Raw genomic sequence first — 10274 nt, 5'->3', positions numbered from 1 at the left:
AAGCGATGCTCAAGCTTTGTTTAAACCGAAAAACCCTCACACCCCCAACATCTTAAAATGGTAACAACACAACTCCTTTAACTTTTGATATTGTAAAAACATCTATAATTTGATGTGCTATACCTGGATTTAAACAATTCTTAACTTCATTGAGTTTTTGTTTCACAATGTGCGTCAACAAAATGAGATTAGCATTAGAAACAGTGAAAATACTAGCGCTTATCCAATTTAAGGCAAACAAATGATACCCTGTGTTTGCCCAATATTCCAACCATTCTTTGTTTGAGCTAAATGTAAATAAATATACCAAATGCTATGCTAACGGCAAACTCCTATCTCAATGCAAAATAATATATATAAATGACGTAATTTGGTCACAGGTTGACTAACTGTCAAATTGCCCCATGGGCTGAAAACGCATGCGCAGAACTGATCAGATTTTAATATACATTTGCATGTGTGATGCTGAAGTTTCATCATAAAATAGTCTTTAATTATTTGTATATATATATATATATATATATATATATATATATATATATTATTAGTATACTTTAACTTTAATCATACCTGTTATCATGCAAATTAAAAGAGTGACTGTAAGCTAACATAGTTTGTATACAGTCAAATTAAGGTGATGCATTTGCACATATTGTTTAGTTTGGATCAGATTTATTAAAAAAAAGTTTGAAATCAAATGTTGACCATGTAACAGTACACTATGTATTCATTGAATCAGGACAGCTGAGTAATTCACTGTAGTGACAAACCAGTAGCTCAACAATGGAAGTACAATTCCAGTATCTTGTTCTGTAGAACCGACTTCAATGACATCAGCATGTGTTACCCAGTAGAGGGCAGCGTGTGTGTGTGTGTGTGTGTGTGTGTGTGTGTGTGTGTGTGCGCATGTCCATTAGTTTACAGCTTTAACAAAGGTTAGTGGTAGGAAGGAAGTGAAATCACGTCCACACAGAACATCACATTTTCATTCAGAAAAAAAACAACACATTAACATGCACAGAATTATTCCATGAAGTTACAGAGCATCAGTCATTTTTATATGTATATAGAAAAGAACAAACTGTATTTTATTAAAATAAACGATGCAAAGCTTCATTTTTGTTGTGTAATTGGCTCCTGTGATTATGCACCCATATGCCCTACAGTGATTGTTTGAGTAAAGAAATGAATAGCTACACTATGTCTTTATGACATATTGAATAACTGATGCAATGTATGATTATGACATTGATAAGGTACCAGAGTTATTTACTGGCCAGTCCATTTTTTCACAGTCTTTGCAGCACTCACAGACTGTGTATGAAAAACATGTCCGAGCGGTGGGGGAAACCCCTGAAAGTGGACACATTTACTCATCTTTATTCCTGAGTAGAAGTGATAGAGTATCCCCCGTGCTGATATAAAAACGGAAGGATCTGTCAAAGCTGGGCTCTCTTTCACTGTAATTAGTGGAGAATCATTACAATAAGTGGTACAGGAGGGGGCACAAAGACAGGAACTGAAATGTAACAGTCATCCGGAACATCAGTGTACATGCGTATGCAGAAACTTTACATAACCCTGTGAAAAAAGGCTGGTTTTAGCTGCCCCTCCTTGAAGTATCTACAGCGGATGCCTTCACTCAGCCTCCTGGAAAAAGGAAACAAATGAGGAAGTCAATACTGTAAAACATTAGGAACCAATAAAATGATTATGGCCTCATTTTGACTGACATTCTAAGTGTCAATGACATTAAAGGTATTACTATGGCAGCGATGAATCATGAGAGTGTACCGGTGGATCTGGGGATCACACACGTCCTCTTGCACTCCTCCTCTGTGTCAAAGCGGTTCTTGTTGCCGTTACAGCCTCCGTACCAGAACTGCGCGCAGGCGTTGGCCTGCTTGTCATAGTACCAGCGGATGTTATAGTCCCGACACGTGCCCTGGTCCAGAACCAGGCCACAGCGAGGGTCCAGGGGTACGGTCTCTGCAGGAAAAGCAGCAGGTTCTATAAAATCATCCACACTGCATCAAAAATAATTGGCCTCCCTTCTCCTCACCTACATGACCTCATTACTGAGCCTGTCAATCACAAAGCACTTATCATAACCCCGGAGTCCCCTCCACCACATGTACAAGTGTTTAAATACACTGGACTGGAGCTTCACTGGATTTTAGACTTGTCTGCAGGGATTCCAAGATAACAATAAGGTGGTTTATTAAGAGATTAATGACTAACCTGTTGGAAATACACAGCAGTAATGACGTTGATGAGTTAGCACATGCACTGTGCCCTGCCACCTCACGGTTCACATCTTCCAGAAGGCAAACATTTTCTGCTGAGCAGCAGCTCAAATGATTAAGTTATCTGCATAAATGATTTAGAGGAACACCACAGAACAGTTCCCTTTACTCGGAAATTGGTTCCAGCTCTGATTTTCCAGTTGAAAGACCTCACAGTATCACTATCTATCTATTTGAAATATGTTTGTTGTCAATTCCACATAATTGCCATTAAAGATATTATCTAATTTAAAAAAAAATGGAAATCGCGTTTGTTGCAGAACAAAATACAGCAACACTGAGGTTTTTATTAAGAAAGAAGAATATAGAAGATGTAGGGTAAATTTTTCTGATTGATTGAAAGTAACCATGGCAGTGGTGACTTTTCTCCTCCATTCTCCAGTAACTCCAGCAGTGATTACGCAACTTGAGCTAAGGCTAGTACAGGGGAGTGTGGGGTAAGCCGTGGGGCAAGGAGGCATTTCATTGGTTCTTCTCAAGCGGACGGTGAGGCAGTGATTGGTGGGCGTTTTTACAGGATTGTAACAACTACAGATGACGGATCTTTCTCACTTTTTTTACAGAGCCCATAAGTTATTTATTGCTGTTGTAAAGACCCTTTCAACCAACGTATAAAAACGTATACCTTGGAAATAGTTACCCACCCTAGCTTTAAGTTAAACCGCTTTTACCATGCTGACCCCAGCTAGAAGCAGGATGCATTTAAAAACACTCGTGTGGATGCTCTAATAAAATGCAAACATTGTTGCCTCTTTAATTTTAGTGTAACCTTAAGGTAGGATTTATTTTATTTGTGTTGCCCGAGGAGTCATGTACAAGAAGCCGCTTCACTTGTTGATAGTGTTTCCCTGTAATTACTATCAAACCTTTTGTGAATGGGTATGTCACTGTGCCATGTCTCTACATGCCCTGGCTATTAAAGAGAAGTATCTAAGAGTATGAGAGCAGAACAAACATGCTGTACCTTTGGGAAGTGCTGGCCTTGGTGCAGGCACAAGCTGAACAGATACACCTGAGGAGGATGTGGTTATTCTTGTTGAAGAAGAAGATGTTGAAGATGAGGAGCCTCTGGTACTGGAAGAGTCCTCTTTCGCAGGAGGTCTGCTGTCTGATGTGTTTCGGTTAAATGTGTCCCCACGCTCAGTTCCCGAGTGTGTCTCAGTGATCACATGTTGCCTTCCTCCACCCTGATGGTGACAAAACCAGCAAACAGTGTTAAAGACTTTTATTGTGATCATTTTATAACATACATGCACTCATATGTTCCATACATGTCCTGTGCTGGATCCTCTGCTGCCATGCTGGGTGGTCTCTACCCGGCCTCCATGGCTCGGATTGCTGGCCCCAGTGTTGATGCTGGTCTGACGGCCATTCAGTACCTGCTGCTCAGTCGCAGGCCGGTATCCATAGCCACCGATGTCATAGTTCCCATTATTGCCATTCCTGTTGCCATTGTGGCTGTTGTAGCCATTGTAGCCATTGTTTCCATAGCCGTTAGTTATTCTGTTATAAATCAGGGCTCCATTCTCGTCCTCACAGAACTGGCTAACCAATTTGGATTCCAGCGCTGAGACAGAAGAGAGGAGAAGTCAGAGCAAGGTTTACAGAATGGGTTGTCTCTAAAGAATAAACAAAGACTTTTTTAGACGGACTAGCTGCATGGCTCTCAGGATGGCAACGTTGGTTGGTTCTGGTATTCTTCATGAACGTTTTATCGAGTGCAATTATCTGGTCAAAGACTGTTTTTGTCCAATTCATTAGTTGAGAACTACTTGTAAATACATTAATCTTGCTATGCCAGACCGTCCTCCACAGAGCTGCGAGAAAAATGGGCTCTGGTTATTGGCATTTCTTTAAAACAATCCCAATTGTCATGGGCGGCACTAAGCTCCGCACGGAGCCACAGCAAAATAGCCTCAGGAAGGAACTTGTTTTGGTGAAAGGTTGTTTTATTTGAGTGAGAGAAAACTCAGATTGGACAGATAGTCTAGCTAGCGGTTTCAATTTACCCTGCAGAGATCTGGGGAGAGTTAACCATAGTTTAAAATTCCAACACAAAGAAAGTGGACAGAAACAGACATCGGCGAAAAGACCTGCATCTGGCGGAATTTGCTGTGTAACATTGTGGATATAGACTAATACACGAGTAACAAATATGATAATTATTGAACTTGCTGAACATCACCATTGTCATTGCCAGCATGTAAACCTGCTGATGTTAACATTTAGTACAAATACATCCTCTCATAGCTGCTACAGTAGCATGACTGTAGACTCTTAGACATTGAATAAAAATTGCTGGCTAGTGGAGGATACACATGTACACTGATTTTAAGCCTGAGTTATATATTACATCAATAATTTGTAATATTTAAGAACCGTGGCTTTTTGCATTTTTTTAGTTAATGATGTGCAAATCATCCTCTTTACGTAACATCTAACTAGTTAAGCATAAAATACATTGAAAAAGTCCCCACTGACAACTAAATTACAATGAAATACTAAAAAATGGAAGGAATAGTTTGATATTTTTTGGAAATAGGCTTACTTGCTTTCTTGCTGAGAGTTTGATGAGAAAGCCATACCATTCTCATGTCTGAATGCTAGGTATAAAGCTATAGCCATTTGTTAATTAGCTTAGTTTATCACAAAGAGTGGAAGCCGATGGAAACAGCTAGCCTGGCTCTGTCCAAAGCTTAAAGAACTCCACCTACCAGCACCTTTGAGGCTCACAATTGATTAAAAGTAAGCATCTGTGTTCTGGCATTTCTCATACATATGCATTACAGATAGTGATATAAGAGCAATAAGCTAATATCTCACCAAAGCACTACCAAAGATAAGTTTGTCTAACCTGGCAGGGTGTTGAAGTCATCAATGAGGAACATGTGCTCGCTGTCTGGGTCCGAGGCGATCAGATTCAGTTCTCTCATGAACTCAGCCTGCGTTGGGTCAGTGGTATTCACTATCCCCAGAGCAAACATCTCAATATTGGCAGCGTGTGCTTCTCGTACAGCAATATCCAGCTTCACTGGCTCTCGCTTGTCCGTCTGCCCGTCAGTAATCACGATGGCCACTTTGCTGACTCCCACACGTGAGCTGAAGAAGGCCTCCTGGGTGGCTTTACGGATGGCGGTGCCGGTGTAGGTGCCCTCTCCCATGTATGGGATGTTCCTGATGGCCTGCTTGATGTCCTGTTTGCTGATGTAGCGGGCCAAGTTGAACACCAGCTTCACCTCCAGGCTGTACAGCACCAGGCCGATCCTGGTGGCGTTGCGGCCCACCGTGACTCGGTCCACCAGCGCATTAACAAAGTCCTTGATAATCTCAAAGTTCTCCGGGCCCACGCTCTCTGAGCTGTCGATGACAAACACCAGCTCCATGGGCCTCTCCTTACACTTGATCCCACATCCTGGAATCACATCACATCAACACATGAGCTCATAGTAGAACTGTCACTCAGACGAGGTTGACCCTGTGGAATCTGATCTAATTATTTACAGATAAGATGAGACAGTGGCTTAGATTCAGAAACTAAATCTTCTCTTGTAACATCTGTGCTGTTAAGTCAATACTGGGAAGTGAAATAAATATTGCAAAGATCACAAGGTACTTTACCACAGATCTCTTTGATCATCCGAATGATGTCCTCTCTCTGAAATGAATACACCAACACAGTGAGAGTGCATAAATAAAACAGTAGTAACTGAAAGTCAGTGGTGGATGAAGTATTCAGATCCTTTACTTGTGTAAAAATAGCTAAATTCTTTACAAAAACGTAATCCATCAATTAATTAATACATCCCCGAATCCCCGAATTTGGAGATACATGGTTTAACTGGACAGGATGGGTTTGGAAAATTGTAATCTGAATATTATCTAAAGCTGTCAGACAAATATAGTGTTAGGGTTTAAACAAAGATGTAGTGGAGAAAGTAGCATACAATGGAAATACTCAAGCGGAGTACAAGTACATATAATTTGTGCTGAAGTACAGAACTTAAGTGAATGTACTTTGCATTTCACCAGTGGAAAAGTATATGAAAAAGTCGTAAGACTTACAGTGAGGCCTGCTTCCCCTTTTACACCGGGTCGGCCCTAAAATAAGAACACAAAAAGTAGTTTCTGCACATTTAAAACTAAGATTAGAGATAAATACTTGCTGAAATTAGTAATGACAAGGATTACAGCACCATTCTCACAAAGCATTACACAGTTAATGTACATATAAAAGCATCAGACGTGTGACTCACAGGTTCCCCCGAGGTTCCAGGATCTCCCAAATCTCCTTTGATTCCCTTTAGCCCCCTCTCCCCTGCCGAGCCACGGTCCCCCTGTCACACATCGCATGGCAAAATATCAGCGATTGGAATATAAACCGTGCACACAAACCCACATTCAAAAGTCCCAGACAACACGGGGACTCACTTTAGCTCCGTGTAAACCTTCACCAGGTAACCCCCTTGGCCCTGTCACTCCCTGGGCCCCCTGTTCACCCTGCAATCAAACACAGGAATTAACTACTTTGCGTGTGCAGGGTGGTTGTAGACTTCTCAGATAGAGTTTACACATACATGATTTTTATGAAAGGACAACAAATCGTATGCCTACCTTTGGCCCTTGAACTCCTTGTCCTTGTGGCCCTGTTGGCCCTGGAGGGCCTGGCCGCCCAGGGTTACCCTGCAGTACAAAGGATACACTGAGCATCACATTGGAGCAGACTCACTTTATACAACTTCTGACATTGTACCACCTGAATTCCCCAAAGAAGTAATAGGCAACATTAGCCTTCGGTTACACACCATTGCAAACACTGCCCTATTCTCTAGGTGTGACCTATCTCAGAGTTGCCTTTTCTTTAGAAAATCTTGTGGTCTTCGTGACAGAGCTATACAAACAGCCACACCTACACCATAAAACATTTGGTAAATCACGTCCACTAGCATCTTCATTTTAATTTCCCTTTTTGTCAAATTTTAGTTAAAAAAGGTTCTTTAGATTTCAGGTGTCTTCTTCAAATGTGGATGGTTTCCGGTTTTGTGACTGAAAGCACCTTGTAACCCTAGTTTTGCTTTAGCATTGAGCCAGGCATCACACATGTGTAACCAATAATTCCTCTTTCTTGAACAGATGTAAAATGAATATGAAACAGCCTTTTATATTACTAGGAAAAAGCATTTTCAAGGCAAGGATTAGCCCTGTCTTGGAATACTGAGTCATGAATTTATGACTCCACCATTCTCTCAACATGCATGAGGGCTGGAGTCTGCCAACGTGACTGCTTTAGTTGAGGCCACAGCTAAATCCGCTGCATGACTGTGACAGCGTTGGGACCTGCAGAAACACTCCTCTGAAGCCTGCAGGGACTCTGGACGGGGTATTTGGGGTGTTGCTTTGGTTAGGCCTGCTTCTCATCAGACACATATGCCTGTGGAGATTTACACTCTGCACCAATGTGTCAGAGTGCTGTGGGGGAAATCATGATTAAGTACCATAAAAAATGAAGTGGCAGCCTCAGAATATAAGACCTCTGTGGTGGGCATGTTCACACACAAGACAAAGCACTCTTTTTTCAATTTGGAACTTTTAGACTACAGCAACGGCTTAATCCTTCAGAGGATATGACTCAATCACAATCATTTGGTTGTACTGTGTGCCAAATAGAATTACAGCAGGCGTTCTGCATTAGAAAACACATTGCAATGTTGTCCTTCAATTGCGTCTTCAGAAATAAGAAACAAACAGTTTTTTATGCGTTATAAAAGGTAGAGGAAAAGTCAACATGGAAGTCATTTTAGCCAGAGGTTATGTCAAATCTGGAAAGTTATGAAGTACCAGAGGTCCTTGGAGGCCTTCGCCCGGAGGTCCTGGGAAACCAGGCAACCCTCGGAAACCAACATCCCCCTGCAAAGGAGAAAACACAGCGATGATGTATGAATTAAACAAAGGAACTGTGCTGAATCAAATCTTCTTTCCTTTAATTAGTTTCCGCAAACAAATGACCACATCTGTCACTGGGGAGATATGTTAACTGATCTTCAGTGCAGATTCACACACTCTGAAAGTGATCACACAGTATTGGACAATTGCTTTGGCTCATGTTTGGCCTCACAAAGAAACTATCTGTATCATACGCTTGCTCGTTTGCCACCAACACACTTGACAAATATCATTTTGGTCTGACAGACGTCAGAAGTTCTCACCTTCGGTCCAGGGACGCCCACTCCTTCCTGTCCGGGTTCTCCTGGAAGTCCAGGCAGACCAGGTGGGCCCTAAACAAGACAGGACATGGAGGCAGAATACAGTCGTAGAGTTACTGAAATTATTAAAGGAATAGTATGACATTTTGCTACAAAACTGCCGGAGACTCCAGGAAGTTACTAGTCCCGGCCAAGTAATAGTGTGGCACATATTGGCTGTAAAAAAAAAAAAAAAAAAAGGTGGGGTTTGTGTCTGGATTAAACAAACAAAATATAACATGTTAAATAATGAGCTTTAAATGGGATGGTGGTAATTTAAACCTACCTCGTTGCTCTTATTGATTATGAACCGACTTAAAAGAATTGTATGGCCGTTCTACTGTGTATAAATTGTTAACTTAGCTGTAGAAGTGCTGGTGCATGGATTTTGTTAAATTTCAACAGAGCCAGGCTAATTGTTTCCTCGTTTCCAGTCTGTATGCTAAGCTAAGCTAACCGCCTGTAGGCTGGATCTTTAGATTTAGCAAACAGACACAAGAACAATATTAATCTTCTCATCTAACTCTAACTCAAAAAGCCATATATAAATAAACTGATTTCCCAAAATGTTGAACTATTTCTTTAAATCTTGTCTTCAGTGACCACATATACCCCTGATAACCCAAATACAATTCCTTTGCTCTGTATTGGCCCCCGGTTCCCCTACTGTCACTCCCTGCTATCTTTTTAATTAAGAAAGAGGTGTATGAGGGCCAGGTACAGTAACTTTTGGTAATAAATGTGGATATCTGGCTGGAACTAATGAGTAGAAAAAGGAAGGTGGATAGATGACTTAATGTAATGACCAGGATCTAAACATTACATTAAGTCATCTATCATACCATTCATCTAAACTTTAGATGGATGGTATAAACAAACAGATTTATGAGTGGACAAATGGGCATGTCAGTCTTTAAATCAGTTCCTTACCACAGGGCCGGGATAACCGTCTCCTTTGGGACCGATTGGACCTGCAGGGCCTAGATCCCCACGGTTACCCTAAAGCCGACAAATAGGTCAATAATTCATTTATGCAAAGGATACAAAGTGATTTAAAGATATACGTATGTTCAAAGCAAAATGAAGTGGAATGTGGGTGGAAATTGACACATGTGCTGTCTGCTCCTTTTCACGCTCCTGTGTTGTAAGTAATGTGCAATACATCAAAACAAGGGAAGGTTACAACTACAAAACATGCTGAAGCATTTCATGAACTGAAATATTGAACAAGGACAGCAGGACAGCATGTGTGGATCCCATTTTCTTCGTTTTTGCTGGATGCTGGGAAATGTTCTTCATGATGCAAGTGCAAACATGCTGCCACATCTGCCTCTTATTAAATTCTTTTGATAATTGACTTTCCAAACATAGACTGTTCAGCTATGACACCATGCTTAAAGTGTGTTGACAGGCTGCCATCCAAGACAAACACATTGTTTTGTTCTAGAATTAAGGTTTACTTGTACTGAGCATTACCTTTGGACCAGGAAGTCCATAGCCAGTCTCTCCTATTGGACCAGGAGGACCACTTGGGCCAAGATCACCCTGGAATACAAGTTAGCACGAATCAACTCTGTATTCTGACTAAAGGCAAAGTGCAAATTACACAAAACCTGTGATGAGTTTATAAAATGTGATGCATTGCTATACATAAAGTCAGTAACACTATAATTTCCCATTTTGTTGTGTACAATATCTCTATCTATCTATCTATCTATCTATCTATCTA

The 10274-nt window shown here is 41.0% G+C and overlaps 1 protein-coding gene across 2 annotated transcripts in view; it reads right to left on the bottom strand.

Moving 5' to 3' along the window:
* Window positions 1-655: 655 nt before the first annotated feature.
* Window positions 656-10274, bottom strand: part of LOC116673811 (collagen alpha-1(XXVIII) chain) — a 31944-nt gene continuing 22325 nt past the window's right edge. For both annotated transcript variants that reach the window (XM_032506115.1, XM_032506116.1), the window contains exons 23-36: window positions 10022-10090; window positions 9476-9544; window positions 8510-8578; window positions 8142-8210; window positions 6918-6986; window positions 6735-6803; window positions 6560-6640; window positions 6369-6404; window positions 5925-5961; window positions 5161-5718; window positions 3578-3873; window positions 3271-3493; window positions 1795-1989; window positions 656-1650 (exon numbers count right to left, since the gene is read on the bottom strand). In XM_032506115.1, coding sequence (XP_032362006.1) covers window positions 1643-1650; window positions 1795-1989; window positions 3271-3493; window positions 3578-3873; window positions 5161-5718; window positions 5925-5961; window positions 6369-6404; window positions 6560-6640; window positions 6735-6803; window positions 6918-6986; window positions 8142-8210; window positions 8510-8578; window positions 9476-9544; window positions 10022-10090 — 1848 coding nt within the window. In that variant the 3' untranslated portion in view covers window positions 656-1642. The remainder of the gene's footprint in view (window positions 1651-1794; window positions 1990-3270; window positions 3494-3577; window positions 3874-5160; window positions 5719-5924; window positions 5962-6368; window positions 6405-6559; window positions 6641-6734; window positions 6804-6917; window positions 6987-8141; window positions 8211-8509; window positions 8579-9475; window positions 9545-10021; window positions 10091-10274) is intronic.

Source organism: Etheostoma spectabile, chromosome 24 (genome assembly GCF_008692095.1).
Source record: "Etheostoma spectabile isolate EspeVRDwgs_2016 chromosome 24, UIUC_Espe_1.0, whole genome shotgun sequence".
NCBI classification, from domain to species: domain Eukaryota; kingdom Metazoa; phylum Chordata; class Actinopteri; order Perciformes; family Percidae; genus Etheostoma; species Etheostoma spectabile.
The sequence above is the reverse complement of the archived record's forward strand: the minus strand, read 5'-3'. Positions and strand labels throughout refer to the sequence as shown.